This window comes from Octopus bimaculoides, chromosome 1 (assembly GCF_046866305.1).
Source record: "Octopus bimaculoides isolate indiv1 chromosome 1, ASM4686630v1, whole genome shotgun sequence".
Lineage (NCBI taxonomy): Eukaryota > Metazoa > Mollusca > Cephalopoda > Octopoda > Octopodidae > Octopus > Octopus bimaculoides.
The window spans coordinates 184769068-184791279 of NC_142928.1; the positions used below are offsets into that span (position 1 = coordinate 184769068).

Genomic DNA, 22212 nt, shown 5'->3' on the forward strand with positions numbered 1-22212 from the left:
TAATAAATTATGAATAATTATTTAATATTATATGATAATTATATTAATTATTAACAAAGTCTGAGGTTATATTAATAATTTATTAATAAATATTAAAATATTATATGAAGTAATTATCAATGCTCTATTAGAATCAAATGTTTGATAGAAGAATCAAAGAAACTTGTGTTGAAATTTGTCAAGGGTAACTCAGAACTATGAAAATCTTTATTCATTGCTTTGTTGTCTAATTTTCAGAATTCTTTGGAGAAAGCTCTTAAAATGGATCGAGAAATGATTGAAGGTCGACCTATATTTGTGTCTAAATGTGAAGACAGGAGTGTGACAAAAACGCATCAGTTTAAGGTAATAAGGTTTATGCCTTCTCCTTCATTTTGGTTTACTTTTCTAAACGTCAACCTCTTTACAATGCTTTATATTGCTGTACCATCACTAGAGAGGTAGTCGTGTCCTTCATATGACTAAAGGGCCCTTGTCAACCTCTTTACAAAATGCGAAGTATGAGTGATAAAGGTAGGAATAATAATGATTGGAAGGGTGTGTGATAAGGTGTGGAGTGATAGTAATCCTCACTTTCTATGGAATATACATACTTGTCTCAGTATTCTTGAAGGTGCATGGTTCAGTGGTGAGAGCATCAGGCTCGCAATCATGAGGTTGTGAGTTTGATTCCTGGACTTGGTTGTGTGTTGTGTTCTTGAGCAAGACACTTTATTTCACATTGCTCCAGTTCACTTAGCTGTAGGAATGTGTTGCAACATCACTGGTGCCAAGCTGTTATCGGCCCCTTTACCTTTTCCTTGGATAACATCAGTGATGTGGAGAGTGGAGGCTGGTGTCCATGGGCAACTTCTGGTCTTCCATAAGCAGCCTTGCCTTAGAGGGTAACTTTCTAGATGTAACCCCATGATCATTTATGACCAAAGGTGGGTCTTTTACCTTCAGTATTCTTAGAATCTTTTATCGTCTTTTCTGGAACCTTCTGGTTTAGTCACCTCTGTCAAGTCCCTTAAACATATCACTGATATCTCTTCCCAGCTACATCATTCCTCTGTTGAGCTTCCTGTTTATTCTGTTAGCTCCTTTCTTTGTACTTCTGCTCTCTGGAACTCATGACCATTATCTGGTTTTCCTCTAGTCTGTGATATTAACAAACATCTTCTGAATTTATAGGCCTCTTCTTTTCCGTTTTTGTTGTCCCTTACTCTGTTGTGGCCTCAAATCTTCTTTGGGACAAAATCATTGAAAAAAGATCTGTATGTATAGGCGCAGGAGTGGCTGTGTGGTAAGTAGCTTGCTTACCAATCACATGGTTCTGGGTTCAGTTCCACTGCATGGCACCTTGGGCAAGTGTCTTCTTCTATAACCTCGGGCCGACCAAAGCCTTGTGAGTGGATTTGCTAGACGGAAACTGAAAAAAGCCCGTCGTATATATGTATATACATATATATATATATATATATATATATGTGTTTGTGTGTCTGTGTTTGTCCTCCCAACATCGCTTGACAACCGATGTTGGTGTGTTTATGTCCCCGTAACTTAGCGGTTCGGCAAAAGAGACCGATAGAATAAGTACTAGGCTTACAAAGAATAAGTCCTGGGGTCGATTTGCTCGACTAAAGGTGGTGCTCCAGCATGGCCGCAGTCAAATGACTGAAACAAGTAAAAGTATGTATATTCAAGGCAGTGTACTGAGATGACAAAAACTTAGGATGTACCAGAGGAAATGAGCAAGAATGAGCTGGCAGTTGCTGACACAGAGTGATGACAGCATATACCGAGAGTTGATGGATGAAGGGAGTGTCTAATTGGGCACAGGTGGTCCATTGTGGCCACTTGTACATAGGCTACAAGATGGTGGTTGAGTGATGAGAGTGGCAGCAGAGGAAATGAAAAGTAGAAGGGCCCTGTACGAGTGAATGACACTATAGAGTGATGAAACAGAGTCAGAATGGGTGAAGAGGCTTCCTTTGTTACATCCCAAACTCAGGCCCCTGTTGCTCATCTCTTCATCACATCTTCCTCATTTTAATCTCACTCTACTATACTGTTAGTATGACTGAAGATGACAGAGGGGTCTCTTGTTTGTCATACATTGCATTTTCTCCAGTGTAAATGGTAGCACACTTATCGTGAATATAGAGAGAAGTGGGTTCAAGTCCCATGCATACCGAAAACCTACTTTTTTCTCTCTCCAACCCATACCAGCTGAGTTAGAGGGACATAAATCAGTACCAGTTGTCAAGCAGTGGTGGGGTAACTAACACACACACACACACACACACACACACATATGATGGGCTTCCAAATTCACTCACAAAATATTGGTGCTGCACAGTGGGACTGAACCCTGAACCTTGTGGCTGCAAAGCAAAATTAATCACGCAGCCATGTCAGTGCCAAGTATTCCAGAACTATCCTGAACTTGAAGAAACAACTAAATTGTCTCTAATTACAACATGTGTATCTTTGTTTCTTTAGGATTATCAATAATATTGATATTTTTTGTCAAGATTTTGTTATTTGCTTGTCATTGTTATTTGATATCCAGTTTTCCACCAATTTGGAGAAGAACAAGCTATTTGTCAAAGGTTTACCATTCAGTTGTACAAAAGAGACTTTGGAGAAAATCTTTAAGGAGGTAAGGAAATTCCCTCTCTCTCTCTCTCTCTCTCTCTCTCTCTCTCTCTCTCTCTCTCTCTCTCTCTCTCTCTCTCTCTCTCTCTCTCTCATTATCATCTGTATTAACACCTCACCAAGCTGGCTCTACATTCCAGTTTTAGCTATTGTGAAGCTTTGTGGCTCAGTGGTTAAGCTGTTGAACTCACAGACGTAAAGTCATGAGTTCAATTCCCAGACCAACCAGTGCATTGTGCCCCTAGGAAAGGCACTTTATTTCACTTTGCTCCCAATCCATTCAGCTGAAAATGAGTTGCATCTGGGCTGTTTACCCAAAACTAATAAAGATGCCTTTATTTAAAATATCTGTAAGTCAATAGACAAAGACAAGTATATGACTGAAAGAAATGTCCTTGCTTCTTGTCTGGCAAAAATATTGCAAGACAAAAATAGCACCATTTGAGCGTGATCATTACCAGCGTCGCCTTACTGGCACTTGGGCCGGTGGCATGTTAGAAAACATGCAAGCGAGATCGTTGCCAGTGCCGCTGGACTGGCTCCCGTGCAGGTGGCACATAAAAAACACCATTTTGAGTGTGGCCGTTGCCAGTACTGCCTGACTGGCCCTTGTGCCGGTGGCACGTAAAAGCATCCACTACACTCTCGGAGTGGTTGGCGTTAGGAAGGGCATCCAGCTGTAGAAACTCTGCCAGATCAGATTGGAGCCTGGTGCAGCCATCCGGTTCACCAGTCCTCAGTCAAATCGTCAAATCCTTGCTAGCATGGAAAGCAGATATTAAACGATTATTATTATGATGATGATGATGATGAATAGATTGGCCTAATTGTTTTATTAAGGTTAAGACAAGGGTTTAAAAAAATGAGTATTTGAATGTATTTTTGCTGCAAATTACATTATTTCTGCTATTTATTGCATCTGTTTCTATCTAGCATGGAACTGTGAAAGACGTCCGGCTTGTTACATATAGAAATGGTGCCCCTAAGGGCTTGGCCTATGTGGAATATGAAGATCCTGTAAGTATTTGTTTTATGTACTTTTCATTATTTCTTCTTTGGAAAGCTGGCACAGCCTTTCAGGTACACATGGGACTGATTGGCCACAGCCAGACCCAACACCATGCTCTGTCCTTTTCTCCCATGTGATGTCCTTTATTATCATCGACAGAGATGGACAAACTAAATAATAATAATAATAATCCTTTCTACTGGAGGCACAAGGCCCCAGTGTTTCACTGATACTGAAGTTATCGATCCTGTAAGGATGAAAGGTATAGTTGACCTTGGCAGAATTTGAACTCAGAATGTAGCGACGGGCAAAATACCATCGCTAAGCATTTCGTCCAGCATGCTAACAATTCTTCCAACTCATCACCTTCTAAATAAATAAATAAATAATAATCATATTAATATTAATAATAATAATAATAATAATAATAATAATAATGCCAGTGTAAGATAGCATGTCAACGTGTAACTCAGCCATTCACTAAATAGAGATCCCTAAAATAAGTACCAGATTAAAATACTAGATTGCAGTGGCATGCTATTAATTAACTGTTAATTGTTTGATTAATTCCTTACCTACTTCTGTGTCCAGTCTGGTATCTTAGATGGTCAGCTGTTTACATTTTTACATAAGTGTAGGTATGGTTGTATGGTTAAGAAGCTTGCTTGGCAACTACATGGTTTCGGGTTCAGTCCCACTGTACGGCACTTTGGTCAAGTGTCTTCTATAACCTTAGGCTTGCCAAATCCTTGTGAGTGGATTTGGTAGGCGGAAACTTTGTGGAAGCCTGTGACGTGTTTGTGAACATGTTTATATTTGTCTCCTCCACACAGCTTGACAACCACTGTCATTTTGTTTACATCCTCTTGACTGAGCAGTTCAATAAAAGCGACTGATAGAATATGTAACAGACTTTAAAAAAGTATTGAGCGGATTTGTTTAAGTAAACCCTACAAGGTTGTGCTCCAGCATGACCGTAATCCAATGACTGAAACAAATGTGAAAGATAAAGACTAATATTTACTAAACAAAATTGCTTTTTGTTTTTCTTTCATTTATTATCATTTAACATTCACTTTCCATCTTGGGTTGGACATTGGGTGACACTGGTATTGATCCTGAAACCACACAGTTTGCGAGTTAACCTCTTCTTTACACCACCAGGCTTGCAGCCATATTTTATGCAATAAGGAAATGACTATATTAGTTAATGGTTACTATAGTTATTATTATTATTATTATTATTATTATTATTGAGTGAGAGAGCAGTGCATGCCATCAAAGTGACACTGGGGTAAAATATATGAAGCCCAGTATACCCATCATGACTACCCATCTGATAAGGGTGCACTAGGCGCATGCATCACAATGATATGTGCGGGACATGGTGATCTTACATCAAGATAAACAGCGCATGACCTCGCAGGTGGGGCCCAGTTAGAATTTTCATCAGGTCAAGTAACCCATCCCACTCAAAAGGTCCCTGAATAAAGTTTGTTTAAGGATGGTGAACAAAACACCCATGTTTCCAAACATTAGAGGGTTGTGTAGTCTTCCAACTCATCAGATCCTGTTGGACTTCCCAACCCACACTAGCTTAGAGAACGGACATTAAATGATGATGCTGATAATTGGCAATGATGCAATTTGTGAAATGGTGTTTCTTTTACATTTGCAATCTCCTTAATATCCTTAAATCTAATTTCTATGTCTAATGAAACTTGCTTTTTCTCCTTTTGGTTCCAGTCTGATACTGCTAAAGCAATTCTTAAAACTGATGGCTTAACAATGGATGAGCACACTATATCTGTATCAATCAGTAACCCACCCAGTCGGAAAGCTCCAATGAACCGGAGACCTTCATCATCTACATCCACGTTCACTCCTACTTTAGGAGGAGGAAAGAAAGAAAGTGAAGTGTAAGTTCATTTTTAAGTCTATATAATATTTTGCATGATGTTGACTGGATGTTTGGGTTTTATCATTCTCAGTACATGTTTTGGGGACATAGCAAGCCAATGGTTGTTCTGTGTGTTCACCATCTGATCCTGTATGTTCAGTTGGAGGGAATGCTTGAGTTTGTTCAAAAGCTTCGTAGCGAGTCTTTCCTCTTGTACTTGATGGCTTGAGATAAAAATTGGCCCTTTCTCACCCTGTATGAGGAATACCAAATGTTTTTATGCACCGCCTGCCTTATAAGAAACTCAGACACTCCCATGTCCCAGGCGATGGACTTGATTGACTAGGAGGGATTGTTGTCAATAATGCCCTCAATTTCACCAACAAATTCAGGAGTTCTTTTCATATCAGAATGATCAGAGTGAAATTTCCAAGCTGCTGTACCTTCGTAATCATCATTAGACTCATCTAACTCTTTCCGAATTCTTTGCACTGTCCTCAAATTGATGCTCTGAAATGTTTGTATTGGAACTTCTGGCACGAATATCAAGCAGTACAGCATGTCGTTTCCAAATTTCTGGCAGAGTGAATTGCATCATGGTGCTGTTCTTCTCACAGACAGTACCCAACTGACCCTACTGTACTGTGTAACCTACAAAGTCAAAAGCAATCAATGTGCATGCACAAAATTAAAAATATAAAATGGCAACAATTTACCCATTGCACCCTGTATATGTGTGTATGTGATGGGCTTCAGTCAGTTTCCATCTACCAAATATACTTACAAGACTTTGGTCCGTCTGGGACTATAATAGAAGATATTTGCCCGAGGTCCCATACAATGGGACTGAACTTGAAAAAAAAACTTCCTACCACACAACCATGTCGGCACCTATTTCTATGTTCTTTTAAAAATCACAAATACTCTACTGGAGTATTGTCTGCCTGTTTGCATGCCTTTTGCTTGTTTTTTTCTTAATATCGAAACTGAACTAAATTCAATGACTGGCACCCGTGCCAGTGGAGTGCTAACAGCACCATCCGAGTGGGTTCACTGCCAGAGCAGCGGTCTCACTTCCGTGCCAGTGGCACGTAAAAAGCACCATTTGAGCATGATCGTTTCCAGCTTCGTCTTACTGGCACTTGTGCCGGTGGCATGTGAACAAAACATTGGAGTGACTCCTGTGCAGGTGGCATGTAAAACACACCATTTGAGTGTGGCCGTTGCCAGTACCACCGGACTGGCCCTCGTGCTGGTGCTCGTAAAAAGCACCCACTACACTCTCGGAGTGGTTGGCGTTAGGAAGGGCATCCAGCTGTAGAAACTCTGCCAGGTCAGATTGGAGTCTGGTGTAGCCATCTGGTTCGCCAGTCCTCAGTCAAATCGTCGACGTTAAATGATGATGATGATAATGATGATGATGATCTTATATTGCTTTCATTTATTAATTTTCTTTTTTTTTTTTTCTTTTATCAGTCGTGGAAAGGCTCGAACTATGGTGTCGCTGGTTCCTCGTGCTCTGCAGCGTACCAAATCCACATCTCAAAGTAGCTCCAATGGAAACAGCTCCATCAATGACCAATCATCAAACAACAGTGCAGCAAAAGAAGCCACATCATCACTTTCCTCCTCCAGTAGTGGCATGAGTAATGACGACTTCCGTAAAATGCTGTTGAAGCGGTAACTACGGTAACTCAGATGAAATAATGTTACTGGGGGAAGGGGAGAAGAGGGGGGATTTTTTTTTTTTTTTTAAATTTCCTCTTTTGTTTTTTTGTTTTTTTGTGGTGGGTGGGGCTAGTTTCGGAACTTCTCACTTGGGTTTACGTCACAGCAGGTTAGACGGGGCTGGTCTGAATTGATGATGGCAGATGTGGGGGGGATGGGGGTTGATGGCAGCCATGGCAGTAATGGTGGTCTGCAAAACCAAACTGTTTTTTTTCTGCCTGCCACATCCGAACCTGTATCTATTTTAAATAATGTCGCACATTGTGACAGACTCCAAAATTTCTCTACTATCTCTCCACCCCCACCTCTCTCTCTCTCTCACCTAATTCTAAATGTTACCTCTGTGTGTCTGTAAACAATGGCATCTCTTAGTTCCAGTTCCCACTCATGCTCCAATTCTCCATTTCACCCCTCACCTTAACTCCACTCCAATTTTGCTCTCCATTATTTTCAGACAGTGTGTGTATGTATATCAAAACTAACCCTAACCCTTCTTGTTGTTGACTCTCAATGCATTGCACCTACACTCTTTTCTCCCTCCCTCCCTCTCTTTCATTCTTTGTCTTTTCCTACCCCCCCCCCCCCCCAACACTTATATTCTTCTCCTGCAATTCCATGCTGTATTTTCATCACATGACCTCTGTTGTCATTTTTCTTTATTACTTTATCAAAACCCATTTTTGTTTTTTGCATTTAACACTGCATCTTTCCCCCCCCCCCCACTACTACTACTACTACTACTACTACTACTATTACTGCTGCTTACACTATCATTGTTACTACAACCACCACCAACACCACCACCACTACCACTACTAATACAGCTACTACTTTATATCAAGATATAAGCCATATACCATCACACCTAAACTTCCAATTTCTGTATTTGTGAATTTGTAGGGTTACTCCAGATATTTATGATCACTTACCACCCCACTCTGCTATTCTGATTCCCATTGTTTACTAAACAAATCCCAGGTTTTCGATCTAAAGAAAAAATCATTTCATAATGAGCAATAACTGTCTTTTCACATTTGGCTCTACTTTTCCCACCTTTTCAACCCCACTCTCTCTCTTTCTCCCCACCTTCACGTTTTCCATATCCATCTGTCTTAATCCTTATTCATTCCAATGTCTTCTCCCTTCGAAGTTGTTATACTACTATATTTGATTTTCTTTCTCACAAAACGTTGCTAACTTCATTCACTTTATTATCTTCATTCTTCACTCTCTACCATTTTCAGTCCCCTTTATGACAAATCCTTTTTGTTTTTGTTTTTTTTGTTTTTTTTTTTAATGGTTCCACTCCCACCCTCGTCCTTCTCCTTCTACTCCGAGAACACATTACTGTTGCTATGCTTACCCAATTACCATGTTCCTTCTTGTTAAGTTACATTGTATGTGTGTCATTTGGTTGCTCTGTGATCTCTCAAGACCAGCAGCAGAGAAACCTCTCCTATCTCCCTCTCTATCTTTAAATGCTACCTTTCACTCATTAATCTGCAGGACTTATCATCTGTCAAACTTTAGTCACATATTTTGCAGACAAAACAAAAACAGATCAGTAATGCAATGCAGATAATACCATGGCAACACACACACACACACACACACACACACACACACACACACCTCCTCCCTCTCTCTTTCTCTCTCTCTCAATAAAAATTTGTGGGGAGCAAAAATGATGTGGGGGCAGAGATCAGATCCAGTATTTGTGACACACGATGGGTGGATGGGTCTTTTGTTTTTTTTTCCCTATATATCCTTCTACCCTCTCTCCCTCTCTTCTTTGATCTGTCACATTGTACATAGAACATGTGCTTCGTTATACAATGAATAATAATAATAATAATATATGGTTCGATTGTTTTTGATTATTCCTCTCACTACCCCACTTTTATATTATTATTATTATGATCATTATTATTATTAAGGTGGGGAACTGGCAGAATCATTAGCGTGTTGGACAAAATGGTTAGCTGCACTTTTTCCAGCTCTATATTCTGAGTTCAAATTCCGCCAAGTTTGACTTTGCCTGTTGTCCTTTCAGTGTTGACAAAACGAGTACCAGTCACGTACTGGGGGTCAATGTAATCAACTAACACTGCCCATCCCTACGAAAACTGCTGGCCCTATGCCAAAAGTGGAAACTGTTAAAAGGCAGCCAGCTGGTAGAATCAGAGTGTCAAATAAAATGCTTAGTGGTATTATTTCCGGCTCTGTATGTTCTGAGTTCAAATTCTGCTGAGGCTAGCATCCTCTCAGGGTCGATAAAATAATTACCAGTCAGCACTAGGGTCAATTTAATTGACTTATTTCCTCCCCTCGAAATTGCTGGCCTTGTGCCAAAATTTGATACAATTATTATTATTATTATTATTATTATTATTATTATTATTAAGGCGGTGAGCTGGCAGAATCGTTAGTGCGCTGGACAAAATGCTTAGCGGTATATCTCCCATTGCTATGTTCCGAGTTCAAATTCTGCTGGGGTTGACTTTGCCTTTCATTTTTTTCGGGGTCAATGAAATAAGTACCAGTTGAACACTGGGGTTGATGTAATCGACTCATCCCCTTCCCCAAAATGGCTGCCTTTGTGGCAAAATTTGAAACCATTATTATTATTATTATTATATAATATTTGGCTGACACTGATTCCTCTCTCTCCGTTGGGTGTTACTTTTTGTCCCATTAAAACTTTCTTCACATCACTCTACTATTTACAACAATCTGTCAGCATTCTGTCTGTTTGGTAACCATTTCAGTCCTGTTCAGTCAGTTAGTCAGTCAGTCAGTCACGCATCACAGATTATTTGAAGCCATAGTCACTGAGGTATTTTGATCACCTTAAACTTTAAACTCTTAATGACTTCACCTGTACCACTTTGTTGTTGTTGTTGTTGTTGTTTCTGTCATCTGTTGCAGTGGAAATATCAAACTAAAAAAAAAAAATTAAAAGAAAAAAAAAATCACATAAAAAAATTTGTCAATTTCTTTTGTCTTCCTTAACAATTCAGAATGTTTTTTTTTTTTCCTGATGATTATTATTTTATTTTATTTTTGTTTTTATGTGATCACACAATAAAGAGATTTGACTGGAAAATTTTATTATTTTTTTTCATTTTTAAACTTTTTATTTTCTCTGTCTTTTATCTTCTCAGCTACTCCCAACCACCCTTGTATAATATGGGGTAGCCACATATCTTCTCTTTAGCAAGACACTTGTGCCTGTTCCTCTATTATACTTTAGCCCAGTGGTCCTCAACCATTTTTTACTCATGAAGCCCTTAGATTCCTATTTTATTCAGATGGACCCTCAAAGCCATTCGATGTTTAAAAAATCCTATTCATATACTTGTAATTAAATATCGGATGTACTTGCATAGCAAGTGACCTGTTCTGATATCGTGTGCTGAAATAAAAAGCATTGCAGCATATAAGGTGTTTATAAGCCATTTAAAAACACACAAAAACCGTTAGATTCACTTCCAACATTTAAATTTAATTCGTCAAAATATTTTCGCTGCTTTGAGATCACAACCTGTTCACTGACAAAGTAATTTTGCCAGTGAACAGGTTGCGGTCTCAAAGCGACGGAAATATTTTGACAAATTAAATTTAAATGTTGGAAGTGAATCTAACGGTTTTTGTGTGTTTTAAATGGCTTATAAACACCTTCCACACTAAAATTGTAAATATCAGGATTTGTGTAAAAAAAAAATTAACATATTTTGTGTAGGAGTGGCTGTGTGGTAACTAGCTTGCTTACGAACCACATGGTTCCGGGTTCAGTCCCACTGTGTGGCACCTTGGGCAAGTGTCTTCTACCATAGCCTCGGGCCGACCAAAGCCATGTGAGTGGATTTGGTAGACGGAAACTGAAAGAAGCCCGTCGTATATATGTGTGTGTATATATATATATATATATATATATATATGTGTGTGTGTGTGTGTGTGTATGTTTGTGTGTCTGTTTGTCCCCCCAACATCGCTTGACAACCGATGCTGGTGTGTTTATGTCCCTGTAACTTAGTGGTTCGGCAATGAGACAGAATAAGTACTAGGCTTACAAAGAATAAGTCTTGGGTTCCATTTGCTTAACTAAAGGTGGTGCTCCAGCATGGCCACAGTCACACTGTGTCACGCTGAATATCCCCCGAGAACTACGTTAAGGGTACACGTGTCTGTGGAGTGCTCAGCCACTTGCACGTTAATTTCACGAGCAGGCTGTTCCGTTGATCGGATCAACTGGAACCCTCGACGTCGTAAGTCACGGAGTGCCAACAAAATGATGATGTAATACTTGCAATGTAATGATTTCAAACGGGTAGGGAAAAAATAACGAGAAATCAGAAATTACTCCGGTTCCTAATTTTGTTCCCTCTTGATACTGTGGTGATAAGATCCCCGTTAACAGGCTGCCAATATTAAGTAAGGAAAGAGTCAAGCACTAATGATTTTCAAATTAATAGCCCCAATTCTCTGACCCTACTGGATTTATTGTGTATATAAACAAGCTGGCGGCTTCTCTAGGATTAGTTAAGCGATGAGAGCTCAATAAGTTTTCGAAAACCAATTAAGGTTGTCTGTCATTTTACTTTCGCAATCTACGAAGAGGTGGTTAAATTTGCCATATTTGTATATCTGCGACATAAGTACACACACACATTTACATATGCGTACGTATGTGTGTGTGTGTGCTAGAAGTAAGAATAATCTAAGATTGTATATGTATGAAATCTGATTGAAGATAGATTATTTACAAAGGTTGTAATGAAGGATTTGCTTGATTAGACATGAAATCGTATATCGTAAAAGTACTAAGTTTCGACCAGAATTGGCCCAGGCCATGGATAATTTAATGACAACATAATGGGAATCAACGAAGAACCAATCCTTTACAAACAGATTTCATCCCATCCTGCTGTGTATCAACTATCGTTTATCATATTGTTTACTAATTAATTCCATCTGTTAGATATATATATATATATATATATATATATATATATATATATATATATATATAGTGGGCATAGGACGTCATGAAACGTTTACAACAAAATAGTACGAAGCACGAGTACATGGAACATGAACTATTCTTTCGAACAACGAAAGACTCAAATGGAAAACAAAGCATACATAAAGAACAACGAAAAAAAAAAAAAAACACAGAGAGAAATGAGACATGCAACAGTTGTCCCTGTTCCATCTATTCCGCGTTTCGAAGGCAAGGACAATACGCGACTTCGTTGGGACAGTCCTTCCCGCAAAGCAAATTAAATAAAATTTGAAATTTTTTTGCGGAGGGTGAAAGTGTTAACAAGAACAGGACAGTGGGTACAAGACAGTAAAAACAAACAGTGGGGGCTGTTAAGCCAAGACGATAGAAAAATTAGTATTTTGAACGCTACATATATATGAATATTTATACACACACACACACACACATACACATATTCATATATATATATATATATATATATATATATATATGAATATGTGTATCTATGTATGTATGTACGTTATGTACTTATATGTTATATTAAATAAAAGAAATTAAGGAACGTTAAGAGATTGTCCATTTGACATTCTATTGTAAAAGAGACAGGAAGACAAATCTCAGTCATTGACGTAAATAATAATGTTTTTCGAGCATAAAGTTTTGTCTTTGCTATTTTCGTGGCACTCCGTCGGTTACGACAACAAGGGTTCCGGAACAGCCAGCTCGTGAAATTTACGTTCAAGCGGTTGAGCACTCCATAGACGCGTGCCCTAACTACGGGGCCATTGCACCCCCCACTGCTACTTTAAATCAAAATAAACTAAACTCCGTTTTATTCTATTTGTTAATTATTTATTGATAGTTCTTTTGTTTTTTTTTGTTGTTGTTTGTTTGTATATATGTATTCTTTTATTCTTTTACTTGTTTCAGTCATTTTGACTACGGCCATGCTGGAGCACCGCCTTTAGTCGAACAAATCGACCCCAGGACTTATTCTTTGTAAGCCCAGTACTCATTTTATCGCTCCCTTTTGCCGAACCGCTAAGTTACGGGGACGTAAACGCACCACCATCGGTTGTCAAGCGATGTTGGGAGAGGGTGACAAACAAACATACATACATACATACATATATTTGTTTATTTTTATATATATAAATACACGTCGGGCTTCTCTCAGTTTCCGTCCACCAAATCCACTCACAAGGCTTTGGTCGGCCCGAGGCTATAGTAGAAGACATTTGCCCAAGGTGCCACGCAATGGGACTGAACCCGCAGTATGCATATTGTTTTTTTTTTCTTCCTGTTTGTCTTAATCTGCTCACCTGCTAAATTCAATCCTGAATATCCTGTCACGTGATACAGTTTCCTCTAACGCTAAGTTTGGTGGTTTTCCGAACATAAATCAGGATACACAGAGAAGACGTGAACGGCTATTATTTATTAGCGTTTTCAAAGAAATAGGAGTTAGTGTCTTATTGATGACCTCATTATAGTCATCCACTTACGCCAAGAACAGATCAAATGGTTGGCTAAATTTTGTAAGTAGTTTATTGCACATGCACACGCACACACACGCATGCATACGCTAAATACACAGTATGTTGTTTCATAAATTCGTTCGTTTTTCCTTCATGTATTTTAATCATTATTTTTCACCAATAACTTCAACAAACCAATCAATAATATTCTGTTGTGTCTGGGGAGAGTCATTCTCTTTTGGTGCCTTATAATTTAACACACTCACAGGTAAAATTTCCACTTATTTCTTTTTTTATTTTTCTAAAATTTTTGTTGCGTCTTGAAACATTTTTAATAGTTTTGACTCTGCCCGTTATTCACATTGCGTTCCTTTTTGCTTGTTTGTGTGCATGTGTGTGTGTGTGTGTGCATACACATGTATATATGCATGTATGTATGCATGCATGTGTGTATATGCATGTATGTATGTGTGTGCATTTGTATGTATGCATTCTGCATATTCATGTGTTTGTGTGTTCGTGTTTGTGTGCATGCATGCATACATACATACATGCATGCATACATACATACATGTGTATGCATACACACACACGCAAACACAGTTCGAGGGTTAAAATGTGGTCTTGTTCTCTGATGCTGTGTCGCAACCAAAAACTAGGACGCAACTGCTAAATGATATGTTGTCATCGTCTTATAACTGAAATGAAGATCAGAGAAGCTTTAGCCACTTAAAAACTTTAAAACTGTAGGAGCTACTTAGAGACATTGCAAGCTCTTTTCCTGTTGCTGACTAAAGCTATCGCAATGTTGGAAAGTCTTGTATCTTCAGAGGTGTTTTCAATATTGCGATACAAGCGTTTCACCCTAGACTTGTACACTTCGCCTCCGTAGGGCAACGATGAGTGAATTTGCTAGCAGAATAAAATTAAGGCGACGCGCTGGCAGAAACGTTAGCACGCCGGGCGAATTGCTTAGCGGTATTTCTTCAATCTTCGTGTTCTGAGTTCAAATTACGCCGAGGTTGACTTTGCCTTTCATCCTTTCGGGGTTGATAAATTAAGTACCAGTTACGCCCTGGGGTCGATGTAATCGACTTAATCCCTTTGTCTGTCCTTGTTTGTCCCCTCTATGTTTAGCCCCTTGTGGGCAATAAAGAAATAAGAATAAATTATGAAGATAAAGTCGAGAAGAATCGAATTGACACTTTCCGGCAGCCTCAGAATGATCGGAAGATATACAACGAAATGAAATTTATGTTTCTAATGAAGAGAAAATATAAATTAAATGAATATAAGTTGAGAAAAAATATCGAGGTTTACTATGAGTCGATCTAAAAGGGGATAATATGCAGTTTAGTATCGTAAAAAGGCGAATGTAAATAGCGTTCATAAATACAGGCATTGAAAATATTACCAGGGTATGTGGAATTTAGGGATTTGGCTGTTTGATGCAGTATAAAGAGGTGCGGAGAAATGCTGCCTGGTAAAGATCCTTGATCGTACATGCAAAACACGCTAACTCATTATAATGCAGAAGAGATATTACCAAGGACGTATTTGATATACGATAGGTGAGTTTGTTCGTTTAGGTGACATGCATAGTTGAGAAGTTGTGAACGATTCTTCAAGTTTTGTTGATTCAACGATGAGAGCATCGATACACAGACGTTCGAAAGGCAGGTGATGCACACCATAAAGAAAACTAAGGTGACCATTCGGAACAAGTGGTTCTTTATTAACATCGTACCTGTATGAGTATATATGTGGCGGACTATATGCGTACGTTCTATGCATCGTTTTCATATTATATAAATACACACAATAGTATCCGTCAATCATTGGGTAATTACTTTTATTCTTTCTCGGGAGCCACATTAAAAGTGTTATTATATATAGAGGTTTACTCCTCCTGTATGTGTGTATTTTATAAGAAGAAAACATATAATAGTAATTGAAGTAGAAAAAAGATCAATTTCATACACGACCTTCTGTTTGTTTATTATATGACAATAAGTGAATTGTATGTGTTATTTTATATTTCAATATAGTAATGGTAATTAAATAATACACAAGGCTTTGGTCGGCACGGAGCTGTAATGAAAGAGAATTGCCCAACGTGCCGCACAGTGGGACCGAACCCAAGGCAACACGGTTGGAAAGCAAGCTTCTCGACCACACAGCCACACCTATAAAGGAGAGTCACATTTTGGATAATATACTCCTTGATACAATATGCTTAACAAAAGGATGGGTTGTCTACGGCGAGAAGATCTTTCATTTTAATACTTACTCGAACAACGCAACAACTAACAATGCTACACCATACAGAGTGTTCCAGAATTAACTATCTGTTTGAATGAAATTGAGCAAATTAAAAAACAAAAACTGACAGAATTTTATGTTTATTAGCAAAACAAACAGATTTATAAATCTAACGTCAAACTTTTATGGAAAATTTTCAACATGTCTGTATCCCTGCATACTTCAAATCTCTCCTTAGCGTTGTGAAACACATTTTGAAGTATTTCAGGAGTTAGCTCCTGCACTGCTAACTGAATGTGCTCTTTAAGCTCAGCTAAACGATTGCTCCATCTTGGGGATGGAGGTAAAGAAAATGATTGCTGCCAAATTGAAAAAAATCAGTCATGGACAAATAAGAGGGGTCCAACAGAAATGAAAATAATATTATGAACAAAATTCAAAATTTATACACTTTTAACACATATTAAACATGATAAACATAAATAAAAGTGAGTTTTAAAAAATGCATCCGATTTCACTCAAATCATCATTAATTCTGGGACACCCTGTATTTACATGTCCGACTAAATGGGGGAGGGAACACAGTGGCGGAGGCACTAATTACAAATTGCTGTGAGTCACAACAGCAGTTTTTTTGTTTTTTTTTGCATGAACATTTTGCATTATATAGTTCAAACGCAGATGACATAGAAAGCAGACATGCTGATGGGCCATGCTGCGTTGCGCAGGATTGGAAGCGTGAACATCAACCGGGCACTTCTGGAGAATGGATGAATGAGTTTGTTGTGCCTTTACCCAGCCGCACACACACGCACATGGCTCGGTGGTGTGCGAGATGGTAACATGAAGCATCAACAGGGTGCCGACAAAAATTTTAATGTTCTTCTCATTTCCTTTGCTAAATTGAACAAAAAAAGTTTCTACTACCACCGAGATCTGGACCCGCGGTCGGCTTCACTCGGGCCCGCGCCCGCGGCTTCCATGTCAATATTTTATCGTCGGAAAATGACCTAAAACCTAGTGCAGTATACTCAAATCTGATTAATCTGCGACCCATAGTGCGGCCCATAGTCGGCGTCGAAATTTTTTTTAGTCAACAGCAATTTGAAGAGCCTTGGAGGAAAGCGACTGGATACTCTTCAAGTTATGGACCTTAACGCTGCGAAAATACTTTAAAAATGCGGCTTATTTGTCCCTGGGCCCCTATTAGGAAAGAAGTTGAAAATTGCTTTAGCCCATAACACTCCATGGACCCTATGTAATGCATGAGTAAAATTTCATTAAGATTGGTTGGGTGGATCTCGAGTTTTAACATGACAAACACACAGATAAATACACATCCTGTGTTTTAAATATATGGAATTTCGCGGTCGTCACTTCCGGTTTCTCTCGCAATTTAGTATCACTTTTCTTTGGACATGTTAATCCAAAAAGTTTGTTAATAGTATCTAAGTTTTCGTTATATTTCTTTTACCAATGTATCCGTAAACGCTCATGCAGAAATATTTTATGAATTAGCAAAGAAAGACATCGAACGATATTGAAAGTTATAATAATGGTTTATTACAAATTATGATAACAGGAAATAATTTGAACATTACAATAAATACATAAATAAATAGCACAGTACACAGCCAACACATATCACCGTAATCTTCGGTGTACTTAAGTTTGTTGTTGCTTAACACAAGGTGGGCCCTGATTAATTAATTATGATAATCAAATGTATTCCAACCATGACCACCTCATATTGTTTTCAAGTGTTATATATATCAGACTGCATTAGCCAATGTGTCTTTCTTTTCTATTTTTTGTTTTGATGTCATCAGGTTGTCGTTTGAAGTCACTTAATCTGCGAGAAATAGTAGCCAAATGATCCTCAAATAAGTAGGAAAGGACACATTGGGTATTGTAGTTGTAGACGTACTCCTCTATGGACTGGTCACGGCTGGAGTGGCTTCGATTACAGGTCTGCTCGATAAGGGCTCACCTGAGCCCCAAACAAGGAAACATACTGGCAGTTGTATTAGAGAGTATACACAGCGAAACACTCAAACAAATTAAAAATACATGCATATATGCATACATACATGCACACATATATACACACATATATATGTATATATACTAACAGTTTGACTCAGCTCCCTACAACTTAAAGTTTCGTAAGTTCATAGAACGAACCTAGACCATTATTGGCATGAGTATTTTATCAGGGCTGTACTTCAGTATTCTGAAGAAATTATAATAAAATATTTATAATTTATTCTAATATAAATTATTAATATAAATATGAAAGGAGTTATAATTTAATGGTTTCTTTTACAGGTCACAGCAAAGTCAAAAAAATTAAATAAATATAAAACAAACTGAGGATGTATTTACACCGCGTCAAACAATGTGACGGATAAAACATTAAATACATTGAGCGATAATCAATAATAAATAGCAATAAGAGTCACAAAATGACAAGATGAGACCCTCTTAGTGATTACAATGGAGGCAACTCACATTGGATACCTTGGGTAGTTTTGGGGACCAACACACGAACCCGGATTTACCCCTGACACAAAGTGCTTTGCCGCCAGTCCACAACCGCATAATGACAAAATGTCTATGTAGCCACGCCCACGTGCATTTGTTATGATAATGTAATGATCTTTTCTACTATAAACATAAGGCCTAGACTTTTGAAGGAGGGGGTTAGTCGATTATATCGACCCTAATACTTGATTGGTATTTATTTCATCGACCCCGAAAAGACGAAAAGCGAAATCAACCGCGACAGATTTTGAACTCCCAACGTAAAGACGAACGAAATGCCGCCTTGCAGAATATCCGGCGTGCTAACGATTCTGCCAGCTCGCTACTTTATGATAATGTAATAATGATTTCTAATATAAAGAATGGGCTCAGCAGCTGTAAGACGGCCAATTGGCAGAATCATTATCACGCCCGGCAAAATGCTTAGTGGCATTTCGTCCGTCTTTACGTTCTGAGTTCAAATTCCGCTATGGTCGTCTTTTGAGGTCGATAAAATAAGTACCAGTTGAACACTGGGATTGATGTAATCAACTTGACCCTTTCTCCAAGGTTACTAGCCTTATACCGACCTCTGGGGCCCACATGACCCTCGTGAGTCCATGTTATATTTTGTTGTTAAAAAATATATGCAAGAGTATGCTGTAGGCAGCTGGCACTTTCCGTCATCCCAGCAAAATAAGCTGAGAGTTTTTATCAAATAATAATAATAATAATAATAATGATAATAATAAATTAAATAAAACAAATGGTACCATCAGCTTCGCATTGGGTCGACAGACATGACACAGGTAATTGTTCAGAAACCACGCGCTTTAATTAATTTCTCTGTGTCTGGTCTTCGCAAATACAACCTGAACGATATTTAAAAATTTCCGCTCTGTATTCAGTCACATTATTGCAATTGCGGGCCCGAAACACTGTCATGTTCGACCACACCTGTACGCAGCCATATTTATGAGAAATTGGGAATGAACATGAGTTAAGTTTGCCTGCAGGAGGTTCGTCACACGTGTATTCAGCGATTCTCTGTGGAAAACGATTGCTATCGAAGTTAACCTTACACGACGTATTACACACAGATCTATGAATAGCATCATCATCACATACATTTATATCTTCAGTGATGTTAAGTTTACTCATTGTGTAGATACTGGCTACATTCTTTTGTGCCACTGAGAAGTCTAACAGACACATCATAGCAACAACACCGCAAAGAAGGCAATACATCTGCAAGATAGAAGAAAAAAACTTTATTAGTTAAATTCTAGAGAAATAATTTTGAATAAATCAAAGACAGAAAGTTGAGAGGTTAGACTGTCAAAGGCGAAAGGTTATAGGTTAAGCTGTCAAAGGTGAAAGGTTATAGGTTAGGCTGTCAAAGGTGAAACGTGAGAAGTTACGTAGGTAAAGATATGAATTTTGAGAGATGATGTTTGTGTGCGAGAAATATAGATTTAAGTGAAGAGTATATATCATCTTTGTAAGAATGAGCATTGTTAGAAGTGAGCACACGATATATATAAATACACACACACACACACACACACACACACACACACACACACATAGTGGAAACAACGGTTGCAATAACCGACTAAGGGATAAATTATCCGTATGTACTATCGGTATTCGTTACCCGTGCTATCCCCGTTCATTGGTGTGCAGGCGCACTATGCTCGTAGAAGGCAGGTAGCAACAGGATAAATCAAGCTTTATCAGGCACCAAATACAAATAATCAGAAAATGAAGAAAGCCTGAGATTAACAAACATATCGATTGGACCACATTTATATATTATTTTTTAATATACAAAGAATAACAACAAATAGGTGACGTAACAAATCTTACGGCCGTTTCCGCATCCGTTTCCAAGCGCATATATATATATATATATATATATATATATATATATATATATATATATATATATATATATATATATATGTATATATATATATATGTATATATATATATATATATATATATATATATATATATATATATATATATATATATATATATATATATATATATATATATATATACATATATATATATATATATATATATACATATACATACATACATACATACATACAAGCACATACAGACAGAGATACATGGACACGCATGTAGTCAATATATGTATGTCTGTGTGTGTGTGGGTGTGTGTGCGTGTGTTTTTGTGTCTCTGTGTGTACATGTGAGACATATGAGACATTAAATAAATCGTTTTTAACGGTGGAACTCGAAGCAGACAAAGCTATAAATATTATTGTATAGTATATTTAGTTAAGACTACTTAGAAAATTTAGCCAACCATTTGATATCTTCTTGGCGTAAGTGGATGACTATAATGACGTCATCAATAAGGCATAACTCCTCTTTCTTTGAAAACACAAATAAATAACAGCAGTCCACATCGTCTCTGTCTATCCTGATTTCTGTTTGGAAAACCACAAAACTTAGCGTTGGAGGAAATTGTATCACGTGAAAGGATATTCAGGATTGAATTTAACGGGGGAGTGGATTGAGACAAGCAAAAAAAAAAGGAAAAAAAAAGCCCCAAACAATATGCTTACATTCAGATATACAAACAACAACATCGCTCTTGAAGACAAAAAAATAACAATCAGCAAATAAATATCCAATAGAATACAACGGAGTTTAGTTTATTTTACTGTAAAGTAGCAGAGGAAAATTTAATGCTCGAAAAACATTATTATTTACGTCAATGATTGAGATTTCTCTTCCTGTCTCTTTTACAATGGAATGTCAAATGGACAATCTCTCAGCGTTCCTTAATTTCTTTTATTTAATATAACATATAAATACATAACATACATAGACGGAGACGCAATGGCCCAGTGGTTAGGGCAGTGGACTCGCGGTTTCGATTCCCAGACCGGGCGTTGTGGGTGTTTATTGAGCGAAAACACCTACCCCGAGAACTACGTTAAGGGTACACGTGTCTGTGGAGCGATCAGCCACTTGCACGTTAATTTCTGGAGCAGGCTGTTCTGTTGATCGTATCAACTGGAACCCTCGTAGTCGTAACCGACGGAGTGCCATGACATGCATACATAGATACTTGCTTGACAGATGACGACGTCGCCTTTGGTCCTTAGGGGTTGTCTTGATGGCGTTGGCAGGCCCTCTCGTGGCTGAAAAGGCCGATTCTGGAGGTACACGTCCGATTAGGAGTTTGACATGACGACGATAAAGTGTCCATGTTTCTGAGGCATACAGAAGCGTGGAAACCACAACAGCACGATAAGCGTCAATTTTCGTGGAGAGATTCAGATCACGATTAAGGACCACCCTATACTTGAGACGTTCAAAAGCGGAGGAGGCAAGGTGGATGCGATTCTGAATTTCGTTGTCAATGACCCCATTGCTTGAGATGATGCTACCCAAATAAGTGATTTTCTCGGTGTTCTTTAGCTGGTCATCTTGGATCGAAAGAGTCACAGGGGGTGAACCATTTTTGGAGCGTTGAAGGATCTCTGTTTTCTTGGTGTTGACCTGGAGTCTATCCTGACGATAGGCGTCGCACACAACACCTAGGTTCTACTGAAGGCTGGCTGGTTCGTAGGCGAGAGCTTTTCAGTCATCGGCATACTGTAATTCGAAGCGAGTGGTG

At 38.3% G+C, this 22212-nt stretch overlaps 2 protein-coding genes across 2 annotated transcripts in view; one reads left to right on the forward strand and one right to left on the reverse strand.

The window, feature by feature from the left end:
- LOC106879309 (spliceosome associated factor 3, U4/U6 recycling protein) overlaps positions 1–10383 on the forward strand; it is a 53078-nt gene extending 42695 nt beyond the window's left edge. Inside the window, exons 19-23 of the mRNA XM_089363821.1 lie at positions 238–345; positions 2555–2644; positions 3574–3657; positions 5396–5568; positions 7026–10383. Coding sequence (XP_089219947.1) covers positions 238–345; positions 2555–2644; positions 3574–3657; positions 5396–5568; positions 7026–7233 — 663 coding nt within the window. The 3' untranslated portion in view covers positions 7234–10383. The remainder of the gene's footprint in view (positions 1–237; positions 346–2554; positions 2645–3573; positions 3658–5395; positions 5569–7025) is intronic.
- A 7182-nt stretch (positions 10384–17565) lies between these two features.
- LOC149137874 (uncharacterized) overlaps positions 17566–22212 on the reverse strand; it is a 7112-nt gene continuing 2465 nt past the window's right edge. Inside the window, exon 2 of the mRNA XM_089363831.1 lies at positions 17566–19796. Within this exon, the coding sequence (XP_089219957.1) occupies positions 19386–19796 (411 nt within the window). The 3' untranslated portion in view covers positions 17566–19385. The remainder of the gene's footprint in view (positions 19797–22212) is intronic.